Genomic DNA, 15,030 nt, shown 5'->3' with positions numbered 1-15,030 from the left:
TTTAAAAAGAATCGGTTATCTTAACCCAGAGTAGGGAGTGACCCCTTGTTGTCAGGCTCGATGAGCACTATGCCCTCCCCAGTTCAACATTAAGCACAAGAAAGGAGGAAAAGGAAAATTCAGATCAGAACTTGACTTCAGTTCTCAGGCCACAGTGAATCAGCAAAATCTAAGAATAAATGGGAACTAGCAAAAAGCTTGTATAAGCCTAATCTCTCTCTGAAGGAGGAAAAGTTGTGTCACTCATAAAAAAGGGAAAATCTAGTACCCTCAGATCATCTTATCTGTAGAGGAGTCTGAGCCTCCAGCCCTGGAGAGAAAGAAACCAGGAAAAGCTCTTTCCTCTGTACCAGTGTGAGCTCATGCTCTGTTGCCCTAGGGCAATTCAGAGACTTCTGAAGTGAGTGGCTGATGAAATGGAAAGTGAGACAACAGCAAGTACTTTCCATCAGCCTCTAAGAAAAAAGTTTGAATTCTTTCCATCCAGTTATAGGAAATGTGGTTAAGTCAGGGTGGGAGCAAGTAAGAGAATTGTAGAGATAATCAAAAATGTTCTACCTGATGCCTAAGTTAAAATCAGCCTGTGATTTGGCTGTTGCCTATTTAGTTATTGAAATGATGATTTCTTCAAAAGTAGACCTGTTGTCCAAGGAGCCCAGGGAGTGTGGGGTAGAAATTGCTGTATGGTTTAAAATGAGGCAGCATATCCCTCTCTAATGGTAATAGCAGCCATATTATATCTGGGCCTGGATAGGTTATTTTATTTTTTCAGACCCAGCTAAGAGATGTAAAATTGATCCTTCATAAGGTCTCACTGTCTGTAACTTTTGTGTCATATGCATCTTTGGACTTTTAAAGATTTGTGGCATAGACCATAGGATGCAGTACTATAGCTAGATGATGTTTGTGGATTGTAGAATAGAAAGCCAAACTGAACACTTAATTGTCTCTAAGTATTTTGAGAACAAGCTCTTTGATGAAGCAGTGCACAAGGGAGTTCTTTTTTGAAGCAAAAGACAGAAAGACTACAATCAACAAAGCAGAAGAGGAAGGACTGCAGAACATTATTTAAAAAAAAAAAAAAAAGTCAGTCAGTCACTTTGTGGCTTCTCCTCTTAGAATGGCTGCCAGATTCCACCCTAGATGTGGTTGCATGTCAATTGTTTTTGAGTGATCCCCACGAATATAATCTGTAAAGTGCCTTGGGATACTTCAGGGCAAAAGATGCTAGGTGTACTTAAATGTATTCCTTTTAAATAATATTGTGTGTTTTGTTTTTCATTACACTGTAGCTTCTTGGCCTATTTTAGTCTTCACATTACTGTTTAGAACAGCACCCCTGAATGATAGTGGTTTGATATTCATAAAATATTATTTTACAAAAAGAGTTAGACTGTGTTAACCATGATTTCAATGACATAACTATTGATGCATAGTGTTTATCTTCTTGAAATAGTATCTTTCTGAATTCAGACTTAGGACCCAATCACGTCCCCCTTGAAGATGGTGGGAGTCCTGCTGTTGACTTAAGTAGGAACAAGATAAAACCCACAGTTCAGAGTTCCAAATCTCAAAACATATACACTAATTTAATGTACACTAATTTGCATAACTTTTCTATGCAGGAATTTCTAGTTGCTGTTGGGCTGAGAGGAGCCACTCTCCAGCACAGAGTATTGCCTTCAGGTCTAAGTTGGCATGAACAGGTCAGGTTAATGTAATTTTTCTTGATTTCATAGTTAATTTCAGTTTTACTACTGATTGTTTTAAAGATTGAACTGATCCTTCATGAAAAATCTTTGTCCTTTGGCTTTGTGTTTGACCCAATATCACTATCTTACTGTGTTCTCAGAAGCATTATTGCTGTCCTTTTGACATTCCCCTCTTGCCTCCAGAGCATTGCTAGAGTTTGATCTTGTTGTGAAATCCTTATCTGTGTCATTATTTCCCATCTCATTTGCAACAATTATTTGGTCCTGCCATGAGGGCAGGGGACTGGACTCGATGACCTCTCGAGGTCCCTTCCAGTCCTAGACTCTATGAATCTATGAATTCCCCCTACTATGATCATTCTGAATCCTACCCTTTCAACTTCAGGAAATCCAGAATGTTGACCTCAAACTGCTATTAGCTAAAAGATCTCAACACACCAATGCTTGATTATGTTCACCACTTTCATGTCCATCTCTGAATCCTATAATATAAATAATTCTCAATTGAAAAAAAAGGCTATTAAGGGACTCTCTCCACTTCAGATCTGCAACCCTATAACTGTCTTCATTTCCATCTGCTCATTTAATTTCTTAAATCACTTCTCTCCTATCTCTTTCCCACAACTAGCTTGAATAGTAGTAGTTGGAATAAAAAACTTTGGCAGAAGAGTGAATGACTGATTAAATATAAGCCTGTAATTCCAGACTGCTGTAGAATAAAAGGCTATATTGAGATGTGTGAATATAGAGATTCAGGATATAGCACACATGACTAGAGAGAAAATTCCTGAGTACACAGAACTGAGGTGGGAGCTTTATCTGGAACACCTTTGGGTAGAACCTTTTTATAAAAAGGATAGCAATAAACTAGGGAGCAAATGCTGCAAAGAAAATGATGGAATGAGGGAGGTTTGAAGAAACGTAACTTTTGTAGCTTAAATTAAGGGAGAGAACAAATACTTGAAAGGAATAAATGTAGAGGAGTAAACTCAAATAGTATTACAGGAAATTTTGACCTTTCAACTAAAGATGGGCAAGATTAGATAAAAGAGAAAATTTCCCATAGTAAAAACTTGTCAGGAGTGGTAGTTCAGACCAAATTACCGGCGGGGGGGGAAGGGAATAGACTTTAGGGAATAACGTAGATTACTAAATGGGGATATGGTAGAGATCTATAAAATCATGAATGATGTGGAGAAAGTGAATAAGGAAGTGTTATTTACCCCTTCACATAACACAAGAACCAGTGGTCACCCAATGAAATTAATAGGTAGCAGGTTTAAAACAAACAAAAAGAAGTACTTCTACACACAGTATGCACAGTCAACTTGTGGAAGTCATTGCCAGGGGCTGTTGACAGCCAAAACTATAACTGGATTCAAAAAAGAATTACATAAAATCATGGAGGAATGGCTATTAGCCAAGATGGTCAGGGACGCAACCCCATCCTCTGGGTATCCCTAAGCCTCTGGCTGCCAGATGCTGGGACTGAACGACAGGGGATGGATCACTTGATTATTGCCTTGTTCTGCTGAATACCTTTGAAGCATCTGGCATTGGCCACTGTTGGAAGACGGGTTACTAGACTAGATGGACCATTAGTCTGATCCAGTGTGGCCGTTCTTAATTTCTTACATCCTTATGTAGGAACTAACATGAACTTCTGTAGTTGTTGGGTTGGATTAAAAGATTTCAATTTCTACTGTCTAATTCTCAACAGTTTGGGGGTTTCCTTCTCACATGTTCTGCCCTTTTTTACATAGAACACTCTCCTTTCCTTTCAGCTACTGAATAAATGCCCCCTTAATATTTTGCGTTTCTCCCCTTCACTTTCTCTCTCTCTCAAACATTTTGTTATAGTATGTATTAAGGATTATCTCTTTTAAAAATCCATGTTGTTTACTAAAATAGCATATATTGAAAGATCATAATTGTATTTTTGTGATTGTAGATTTTATATTTTTTGAATATTTCTGATGAGCCTGTTTTGGGATATAATCCTCCAGCTTCCATTACAACTTTTCATATACACCTCTGGAGTTGTGCTCTTGATTACAGGTAAATAAAATGAATGTGTGTTTGTCTCCTTCTGGTACTATAACTGTTTAGTTAGATACTCTTTAGGAATACTCCAGTTTACATATCAGAATGCATATTTGTCCAGGCTTGTTTTGAAGAAAATTTTATAACTAAAAATAGTTCTCTTGATCAACCTTTAAGATTGCTTTGTTGCATTTCTAAATATGTAGGATGTATTAAAAAATGTTCTCCTTTTTTGTTGTTAGGCCTTTGTTTTTGCCAACCAGATCTCTACTTACTGTTGAAACTTTCAGCATTTCCAGTAACGTTGCACTGGATAAGTCCTCTTCTACTCTCAGGTATAAATCAGAGTGTTCATAAAATATGGAAGCTCACATAACCATTGTAGCCTTTATTTCTTCTTCGAGTGCTTGCTCATGTCCATTCCATGTTAAGTGGTATGGCACACCACATGCACAGTTGCCAGAGATTTTTCCTTCAATGGTATCCATTGGGCTGGCTCTAGTGCCCTTTGGACTTGGTGCTTACAGTTCCCGCCCAGGTCCTCACTTCCCTCGATCAGTGGAGGGGACCTCTGGTTAGTTAGTAGGCTTGGGATTCCCTTTGTCAAACCCTGTGCCTCAGAATCCCTAATCTTGGATACATCCAAGCTAGGTTGGGGGGTTCACCTTGAGCACCTCAGGAATCAAGATCTGTGGTACCAGGAGGAACTCGCCATATATATAAATGTCAGAGAGCTCAGTGGAGTCCACCTAGCATGTTTTTATCCCAGATTGCAGGCAAGGTTATGCAAGTCCTTACAGACAACATGGCAGCCATGTTTTACATCAACAAGCAGGGAGGGGCATGTTCTTTCCCCTGTGTCAAGAGGCCATTTGCTTATGGGAATTCTGCGTAAAGCACTCAATCTCACCTTCCAGAAGCTCAGAAAAATCTGGCAGATCACCTCAGCAGATCTTTCTCCTCTCACCATGAGTGGTTCCTTCATCCCCATATAGTCAGGACCATCTTACGGCAGCAGGTGACTCCCTTCAGAGACCTGTTTGCAACCAGGCAAAACAGGAAATGTCAGTAGTTTTGATCTCTATGCAGGCGCAGCCCGGGCTTGCTCACAGATACCTGCTCCCCTGGACAAAGCACCTGTTGTATACGTTTTCCCCCTATTCCTCTCATGTACAGTCTTACTCAAAGTCAAGCATGACAGAAAAGGTTATTCTTGTGGCCCTAGCATGGCCATGCCAGCACTGGTTCAAAATGTTATTGGACCTGTCAGTAGTGACCCCAATGCCGCTTCCTCCCCTTCAGACCTGATCTTGCATGATAATGTCTGATTGCTCTACCCGAACCTCAAGGCCCTCCACTTGGAAGCTCTATGGTTAAACCCAGCAGAGCTGGCCTGTTTGGAGCAAATCTACCAGGTATTGCTAGGTAGTAGGAAACCATCCACTAGAGTGACTTACTTCGCCAAGTGGAAGCATTTCTCCGTGTGGTCGTCCCAGTGAGGCATCTCACCTTCTAGGTCACCTCTCCAGTTTGTGCTGGAGTATCTGCTTCATCTGAAACATCAGGGCCTACTCATCTCATCAGTTAAGGTACATCTAGCGGCCATCTCCGTCTTCCAACCTCCGGTGGATGGTAGGTCGTTTTTTTCCTCACAAAATGTCCATTCACTTCCTCAGGGGCTTAGAGAGACTATACCTGCAGATTCGTGAACCCATTTCCCCCCGTGGGACCTAAACGTGGTCCTGTCAAGATTCACAGGCCCTCCCTTTGAGCTATTGGCATCATTCTCCTTGTCGTATCTCTCCTGGAAGGTCACCTTCCTGGTAGTGATTACCGTGGTCAGGAGGGTCTCAGAGATTAGGGCCCTTAGTCAGAACCCCTGTACATAGTGTTCTTTAAGGACAAGGTTCAACTTTACCATGCTTTCCTTCTGAAGGTATTGCAGTTTCACAGTAATCAGGCTATCTTTCTGCCAGTATTCTTTCCGAAACCGTACAAGAATAGGGAGGAGCAGTGTCTCCAAACATTGGACATTAGGCATGCCCTGGCCTTCTATATAGAAAAGACCAAACGGTTCCATACATCCATGCAGTTCTTTGTGGCAATAGCAGACAGAATGAAAGGTCTGCCAGTTTTGGCCCAAAGAATTTCATCCTGGATCACTTCCTGCATTTGCTTGTGCAATGAGCAGGTGGGCGCGCCATCTCCTGCCATCTGCACTGTCCACTCGACGAGAGCTCAAACTTCGTCAGCGACATTTCTGGCCCAGGTACCAATCCAGGTATTTGCAGAGCGGCGACCTGGTCGTTGGTGCATATTTTTTCTTCCCACTACGCCATCACCCAGCAGGCTAGAGATGATTCTGGGTTTGGTAGAGCAGTGTTGCAATCTTCATATCCACGAACTCTGAGCCAACCTCTTACGGTACTGCTTGGGAGTCACCTAACGTGGAATGGACACGAGCAAGCACTTGAAGAAAAAGCGGTTACTAATCTTTCTGTGAGTGTTTTTCTTCGAGATGTGTTGCTCATATCTGTTCCACAACCCACCCTTCTCCCCCTCTTTCGGAGTTAGCCAGTAAGAAGGAACTGAGAAGGTGCAGAGCTGGCCAGGCCCTTTATACTGGCACATGCATGTGCAGCACCAGAGGGTACTAGAGCCTGCCCAACAGATACCACTGAGGAAAAAAATTTCCATCAACTGTGCACTCAGCGTGTGCACTCCACCCAACATGGAACAGACATGAGCAACACATCTCAAAGAACAACAGTTACAGAAAGGTTAGTAACCATTTTTTCTGTCTTTTATGGGGAAAATATTCTCCTTGATTGGAGAATTACATCTATTCCAGATTATGTAGTATACTTTGCCTGGATATAATCCCTGGATTTGCTTAAATCCATTCTTCTTGAGAAGATTGTTTGTCCCACTGCTAATTGTTGTTTTGATACCTTTAAATACGCTTGGAAAAATATTGTAAAATCAGGTGTTTGTGTGTGGGCTGCTGAGCACGATGGCATCTTCAGATCTCTAGAACAAGTATTGGTTCTTTAGTATTTTTATTGGATTTAAAGCCTGTTCCTATTGTGGTATCCTTTTTAAATGGTCTTGTAATAGTGCTGTATTCTGGAAATAAATGTTGTTTAAACCTCTGCCATAATATGATAAAGGAAAGATTAGCCTAGCTGTACTGCCTTCCAAGGAATCTACTCATTATTCCCAGAAGGATCTAGGGCAGCGGTCCCCAAACTTTTGAGGGTTGTTCCCCCCCTTCCACCCCCCCCGCCTTACCCTGTCTGTGCTTGGATGGAAGCAGGACCCCCTGCTCGGGGGTGGAGTGGGGGAGGGAGTTGGGTTGCGGGACTGACGTGGACAGAGGCAGAGGGGCTGAGGCTGGGGCCACAGCGGGGGGTGAGCCTGGGGGCGGGAGTGGGGCTGTGGTGGGGGCCAGCAGCCAGGCCTGTGGCCAGGTGCGGCTCTGCCCCTGGCCTCAGTGCCAGGCCGGGAACGGAGCCACAGCCAGTGGCCAAGGCTGGGGGCTGGCGCAGGGCCAGGAGCAGAGCTGCGCTGAGGCTGGGGACAGGGCCAGCCCCAGAGTTTGGGGACCTCTGATCTAGGGAGACTGCTTGTAGCCCTGGATAATTTACAACCCCACAAAAGGTTAAACTGATGATAGTAAAAAATTTAAATTATTTTATTCACCAATAATCCTCTCCATGCCCTTACAGCCAGATGAAAAGATAATTATTAAAAATTGTTACAGTGGAGAGTAAAAACTTTAGGATTTAAATATGTTCTGGCTTTTTACATAATGTCATATAATTTACTTTGAGTGTGAAGTGCACAGTTTTTAACCAGGCATTTTTGTTTCCCATTTTTCTCCTGTAGAATAATCTTGGATGAGGCTGCTTTGCATTTGTCTGATAAGTGCAACGCTGTTACAGTGAATCTGCAGAGAGGTACGGGTGTTTTAGAAGCAATGGTAACCATATGCTAACCTTATATATATAGCCTTCAGAATTTAAAGAAATCTACAGAAATATTAAAAAAAGTCCAATAGGCTACTGGAGAAGAGAGCTGGGTTTATAGTGAGCAACAAGTTAGACTTGAGTGTGTAATGTAGTATAGCAGAAAAATGTGACCAGTTTAGTTTTAAACTGTATGTGCAGGGTCATGTCACAGAACAAGGAAATAAAAGTTCTTTTCTATATGGCTCTAGCAGGTTCTCTTGGAGCATTTGGGTGGCCCATTCCATGGAACCTGGTTCAATACAGAAATAAAACCCTCTCCATCCACACACTCCTAGTTGTCACCTACCACTCCACACTGGAACCCATATGGGGTATCATCAAACAACTAAAATCCATACTCAAAGGGGACCCCATCCTGAAAGAAATCTTTCCGGAACCCCCTCTTCTGGCCTTCAAACAGCCCCCCAGTCTCTCCAAGCTCATTATCAGAAGTAAGCTCTCCACAGACAAGGGGACACCAACTCAAAGAGGCACCAGACCCTACAAGTACACATGCAAAACCTACAGACATATCTCCATTGCTACAATGATCAGCATCCCCCCACAACATACCATTCAAGATCCATGACTTCTATGTGTGGTATACCTCATCCAGTGCACTAAATGCCCCAATAACAATTATATGGGTGAAACTAGACAACCACTACAATCTCAAATGAACTTACACAGGAAAATGATAAGACAGAAATACCCTACCACCTGTGGGTGAAATTTTTTTCTCAAAGCGATCACTTTCTATCTGATCTATCAGTCCTCATCCTGCACAACATATTCAAAAGTCAAGCCTGGCAGCTTAAATTCATAACTTTACTAGACACTAAAAGTCATGGTCTTAATCAAGACTCTGGATTTATGGCTTATTACAGCAAACTATAACCCAGTAACCCCTTTTTTGTCTAATGACTACACGGGTGTTAACTGGTCACTGCACCTTGAATGGTCTCTTACAATATATGCTAACTACTTCTGCTAAATTATCTGTTCAATCTTGCATTTAGCTGTGACACTCTTAGTACTTTCCCCGGCTGAAAGAAGAGCTCTGTGTAATTTGAAAGCTTGTCTCTCTCACCAACAAAAGTTGGTTCAATAAAAAATATTACCCCTCCACCTTGTCTCTCAAATATCCTAAGACCAACATAGCTACAACACTATGTACATCTAAGCATAAATGTGAAACTCTCTGTTAAAGTAAGGCAATGTAGTGGAAGATACACGTGTGCATGAACATGTGTATGTATACATCAGTGTTAGAGCCCTAAAGAAAGAAGTGCCAGAATTCCCCAGACCCAGCTTCCCACTCCAGAAAGAGAGATGGCAGCTGAGTAACCTGGGCAGAACAAGGGAGAGGCCCTCTTGTCTCTCCAGACCTGGCTTCCTGCTCCAGAGGGAGAGAGGGTGACTTGGTAACATGGGCGTCCCTGTTAACTGTGATACCGTCTCTCCTTTCAGAGCAGGCCCAGAAGCAGAAGAGGTGTGAGCAGATGGTGTCCTTCTCTCCTTCACCTCTTCCACTTTGGGCCCATTCTGGAAGGAGATATGGCAGCTCAGTAACCTGGGCTACCCAAGTTACTGAGCCACCATCTCTCCTTCTGGAGCAGGGATCCAGGTCAGAAATATTCTTACTTTTCTCTATTTGTTGCTTTTCTTCTGTCCTCCCATCCCCCAATATTAATGCTGATATTTACCCAGAAAACTGAAGTTAAAATTTTCGGCTGATTTTCACCCTTTTTTTTTTTTTTTTTTTTTTTAATTTTTGTAATAAACATCAATAAATTCACAGGAAATTTTAAACAAAATAAAAAGCAGAAATGAAGAGCTTTGCTTATGGGTTAAGGTATTTAAAGGGCTGTTTCTGAGGAAGTGGTTAGGACACTAGCCTAGAACTGATAGGCCAATTCAGCTCCAAGAAGGATCTATCCGTTCACTGTTTTGTGCCACCTGTTGGCACCCTACTCCATAACGTACGGGCGGGGGCCAGGATCGGGCAGGCGTGCAGTATTCTACTTGATTCTTAGTGGCAGAGTAATCCTTGTTTTGGCCCCATCTGGCCAAGAACTGGGGAAATGGAAAGGTGGCTTAAAGCCACCATTCTCCTCCTCTCTCAGCTGCACCATGTTTAAACTAGAAACAGCTGAGGACTGAGCCCAGAGAACTCCTCTGATGTAAGGTAACATAGAAGTATAAAGTGTGTTGACAAGACCAAAATCAACAAAATTTAGTTAATTATGCTTCTTAACAGAGATTAATAATTGGTGATATAAAAAATAAAATAGAATTTAAGATGACATTTGATGTTGGGCACTGTTTAAAATATTCATTATAACTTTCAGATTATATTCGTGTTATGGATATGGGACTCTTGGAACTGACTATAACAGCAGTAAAACCTGGTTCTGATGGGGAGAGAGTAAGTACTTAAAATAAAAGAATAAAATAATAATGTTAAACCTAAATGATAAAAATACATATTTTGCATTTTGATTTTAAAGCATTTTGAAAAGCTTAAATTGCGTTTAGGATCAAATCCTACTTAACAGTTTAAAAACATCCCTTCTCTCATCATCAGATTGTGAGATTTCAGGTTCCAAAGTAATTTATAAATTATTGCTCTGTTTCTAAAGCTTTTACATTGAATGATCAGACAACTAAGTAATCTAGTTAACAATAAATCTGTGTATATTATTCATATGGAATGTTAAATTGATCTTGGATAGATTTCTGTCATTATTCGTTATTGCTTCCTAGATTAAGCCACGCTTTGAGCTACACAGTTCCAGTGATGTAATCCATATCCGAACATGCTCAGACTCTTGTGCTGCGCTAATGAATCTTATACAGTATATTGCGAGTTATGGCGATTTGCATCTACCTAGCAAGACAGAGATTAAACCTGGAGTCGTCAAGCGGAAAACCAAGGTATGAAATGGCAAAGTAATAGTTACTCACATAACACTACCACCATCATATTTCCTAATCAGATATATTAGCTGTGCTTTCCACAATAATAATCATAGTAATAATAATTAATATATACTTTTTATAGAGTTTTTCCCATAAATACTTAACTTAATGTCTCTGAAGCAGTTCTCACAGTAATTGCTTTTGGAAATAATTTTTCCTTTCCTCTTGGCACTCATAACATTTAAGCTCAACAATACAAAATCCTTTAAATACCATCCTGATACACTTAATTCTCATTCTGAAGACAAGCTTTTAGGACATATATATGCCTGTCCACCTATGGCTATTTCAAACACTGCGACACCTAGGCATTTCTCTAATACAGTGTGTATTCACACTCAACAGTGATTTTACAGACCTTCAAAACTTTTGCTAAAAACTTTTTGCCTGGGTAATCTAGAGTATAGTCCCAGTTTAATGTTTATTTTAAAATGCAATTATCTTCCACACTGTGATTTTACACTGGAATACCAAACCATGAAAGCAAAAATCATATTCATAAATACTTGTTAAGCACAGTGCTTCAGTTTCTTTATAATTGTAACTTTATATAGTTCTTCTGTTTGTAGGCAGATGCCTCTAGCCGACCATCTTCCCAAGGACTAGTCCTTGCTGAAGCAGAACAACAGATTTTACGGGATTTGATGAGTGATGCTATGGAGGAAATTGAGACCCATCAAGCTGCTTCCCCCATTAGGCCACAATCTAACGGTAGAAGAAGCCTAGAATCACGTTTAACACTTCAAAATTTTATATCTGATTTCAGTCTTAATGCCAATATTGCAGAAGTGGCAACTTACTGTTAAATTCAGGCATATGTAATGGAGTAAGAGCAGATAGTTAGATAGTAGGCAACAAATTTAACTCTTTGGGACTTAGTGCATTAGGGGTCTGGGCAGACATAAAGGGATAAGACATACTACATCAAACCAGGAGCTCATTCATAGCAGTCGAGGCAGTCCAGGAGGATGGCGTAGTAGTCTACAGTATCAAAGGAAGAACTTAGATTCAAGAGAGTCATCTAGGGAGAAATCATTAGGAGAAAGAACAAGGTAATTGATTATGTAAGAGGACTGTGATTTTTTTTTTTTTTTTTTTGCCATGGTAAGAACTAAATACCAATTTGAAATTGGTTAAGAATATTGTATTGTATTTTTGAACTATTCTAAATATCACAATTTCAGTCATTTAATCTTGTGTGAATCTTATAAAGATATTTCCATTGAAATGCCTTTTTTTTTATATCAGGAATCTTGGATGAAAAATCTCAAACCCAGGAACCAACTTGCTCAGATCTCTTCCTGTTTCCAGATGAAAGTGGGAACATCTCACAAGAGCCAAGTCCCACATACACTTCATTTACTCACCACCTGATTAAAGAGGCGATGGGAGACATACCTACTGAAAATGATGACTTCTGCATTCTTTTTGCACCCAAAGCTGTTGTTTCTGTAAGAAGTTCATAATATTAAGAAATCTAGATGTAAGATAGATTGAGGAAAGTACATTTGAGACCTGTCCCTTTAGATTTTGTAACTTTCTACCAACTTTCTGCTGACATTGATGGGTGGTCAGTAAGGGGAACAGAGAGGAGAATATTCCTTATATTTTATCATCATTGAAATGTTGCCATTTTGGAGGAAGTCCCACCATTCATATAAAAGATATGTAGCAATTTTTTGGAATAAACCTGAGAATTCATGTCATGCATTATTCCTCCCAGGAATGACAACAAATATACTAGAATATATATATATAAATAGTATTTACTCCTCTTCTATTATGATTGTCACCTAGTAGCAAATTTGCATTTTTCCTGTGTTGGCATTTCAACAAATCTTTATTTATAACGTGTAGTGTAGTTGAAAAGGCTTATAAGAAAAGCACAGAATTTCTCAAGATATTTTATCCTTGCAAGCATTTGTCTTGTATCCATTCATCAGAAAATCCAAGTTTTAATTTAAAAAGAGTGCCAGCCTTTTCCCATTGCTGTTATAGGCACTATTACCAAACTTTGCACAAAAGTTTCTGTGGGTAAACAGCAACAGCAGCAGCAAAAATATCAGTTCTTAACTCTCAGTGTCTGTCTCACCACTGCACAAAAAATTGAGACAGAGCATTGACACTTAAAAATAAGTCTTCTCTTCCCTCATAGTATCACCACTAAACTATCACTGATAGATTGCCTTTATCTAGACAGACCAGAGTCAACTCTAGACTTCTGATATTGAGCCCCACATTCACTTGGCTAGCCCTCAGAAGTCCCATCTCCAGCAGTACTAGCATAAGAGTAGCACTTCTTTATGTTTTAAAACTTAATTTTTCAGTTTGGATGAAGTCATATTTTATTTCCTTTCAATTTCCAGTTAACCTGATATCTCCTATGAGAGATAAAGTAATCTCATTGGGGCCAACTTTCAAGAGAGAGCTGTTCTGAGTCTTGAGGCCATGCAATCTTAGAATTATAGAAATGTAGGACTAGAAGGGATTTCAGGAGATCATCTAGTCCACCCCTCACCATCTCTGTGCTGAGGCAGGATTAAGTATACCTAGACTATCCGTGATTGGTGTTTTGTTTAATCTGTTTTTAAAATCCCCCAAATACATGGATTCTACAGCTTCCCTATATAACCTGTTATTACCAAAACAAGAACAGTTATTGGGGCTGTATTCCATATTTTTCATAGTATAGAAGCAAAGAGGACGCTGATCTGATTTATCTTGAAGAAATTAAACAACTGAATGAAGAAATTAAGAATTGCACTCACTTTCCTGTGTAACTTTTTTAGGAGAAAGAGGAGGAGCCAGTAGTGAAAATAATGGTTGATGATGCAATCCTGATAAAAGACAATCATTTCAGCCTGCCTGTAAAAAAGACCGATATGAGCAAAGCCCCGCTACATTTTCCTATCCCTTTGGTTCGCTATGTTGTGAAGGAAATCTCTCTTATTTGGCACCTTTATGGAGGAAAGGATTTTGGGACTGCACCTACTACTTCTCCAGCTAAAAGTTTTATGTAAGTGCTTTAGGTAACTAAGTATTTCTTTTTCAGATCCACACATTCTGCATTTGATTTCAAAACGAAGAGTTAGATGAACTTAATGTACTTTCCTTTTATAATGAATATCCTGTTCAATTTAATTCTGGAATGTATTTCTCCCACCCCTTGACCTGCATGAGTTCAAATTTGTTGACCTACAGGGTACATTGAAAGTCAGATGTATTCTCCCAAGCTTTCCCTGTGGGGAGTGGGTTTAATTGGGGATGAGTGTGTTGAAAGTGGTTGTGGAGAATGGAGTCTGTTTTGCGGATATTAAGCAGGTTGGAGGAGAATGAATATTATTTTGGATAACAATAGGAGTTATTTTTTTAATGATAATTCAGTGGAAACAGTGTATACGTTTTATAATATTTTGCAGTGCCTAAAGCTCTGCATAACTATTACAGTGAAAATGAGAAATATTTTTAGTTTACATTAATGCAGCAATTTTTCAGAGTTAATTTTCTTTTTTTGACCACAAAAATATTTAGTAAAACCCAGTAAAATATGCATGCTTGTGTGATTAGAGATGGTATGGGCTGACTTTCAATTTAAACTCAGAAAAAATACTCCTTTTCTCCCACTTCTAGTAGTCCTCATATTTCTCCTTCTCACACACCAACAAGACATGGACGTAGTACGACATGTGGGGGAAGAGGAAGGAACCCAGACTTCTTAATGGAAATACAGTTAAGCAAGGTGAGATAGTAACAGAAAAATCTGCAGACACAAGGGCATATACAATATATATTCTAAAGACTTTATAAACCCTAATGATGAGCTATTGACTCCATGAAGCTAGAAGGCTTGCCAGTAAAAATGAGCATTAATCTTACTTAGATGCAGAAGTCTATTAACACAGTTATGCTGAGTGATGGACTTAGAATTTCTTTACCAAATGAGTTTGCAGGGCTGCATGGTTGGCATAGTGCAACTCTGTTTAGCAACCATATTTGAAACGAGGGAAGCTGAACAGTTATTAAAATATTTGCTTTTAGTCCTTAAAGTATTTTTATTTTGACAGAATCCTTTTTTTCCCACCACTTTTGCTATCCTTATCATGATATAACTTTCCTTTCTGTTTACTTCAAATTGAAATTGCTATTATGAAGACATTGTTGTAGACATTTCCCTCGGAATTAGCTCTGAAATGCCTGGGGTTACTCCGTAACTTGATATTCAGTAATATTTGATCACCTCACAGCATCATTAACACCATTTGCCACAACAGCCTATTACTGCT

General features: G+C 39.8%; 1 protein-coding gene across 3 annotated transcripts in view; it reads left to right on the top strand.

Annotated features, from left to right (window-relative positions):
• The window catches only part of ATG2B (autophagy related 2B), a 75,126-nt gene that overhangs the window by 41,160 nt on the left and 18,936 nt on the right, over nucleotides 1–15,030 (top strand). For all 3 annotated transcript variants that reach the window (XM_054025209.1, XM_054025210.1, XM_054025208.1), the window contains exons 23-32: nucleotides 1,626–1,706; nucleotides 3,664–3,770; nucleotides 3,998–4,090; nucleotides 7,644–7,714; nucleotides 10,117–10,193; nucleotides 10,532–10,702; nucleotides 11,317–11,458; nucleotides 11,996–12,198; nucleotides 13,537–13,763; nucleotides 14,378–14,486. In XM_054025209.1, the coding sequence (XP_053881184.1) occupies nucleotides 1,626–1,706; nucleotides 3,664–3,770; nucleotides 3,998–4,090; nucleotides 7,644–7,714; nucleotides 10,117–10,193; nucleotides 10,532–10,702; nucleotides 11,317–11,458; nucleotides 11,996–12,198; nucleotides 13,537–13,763; nucleotides 14,378–14,486 (1,281 nt within the window). The remainder of the gene's footprint in view (nucleotides 1–1,625; nucleotides 1,707–3,663; nucleotides 3,771–3,997; nucleotides 4,091–7,643; nucleotides 7,715–10,116; nucleotides 10,194–10,531; nucleotides 10,703–11,316; nucleotides 11,459–11,995; nucleotides 12,199–13,536; nucleotides 13,764–14,377; nucleotides 14,487–15,030) is intronic.

Source organism: Malaclemys terrapin, chromosome 4 (genome assembly GCF_027887155.1).
Source record: "Malaclemys terrapin pileata isolate rMalTer1 chromosome 4, rMalTer1.hap1, whole genome shotgun sequence".
Taxonomy (NCBI): Eukaryota; Metazoa; Chordata; order Testudines; family Emydidae; genus Malaclemys; species Malaclemys terrapin.
The sequence above is the reverse complement of the archived record's forward strand: the minus strand, read 5'-3'. Positions and strand labels throughout refer to the sequence as shown.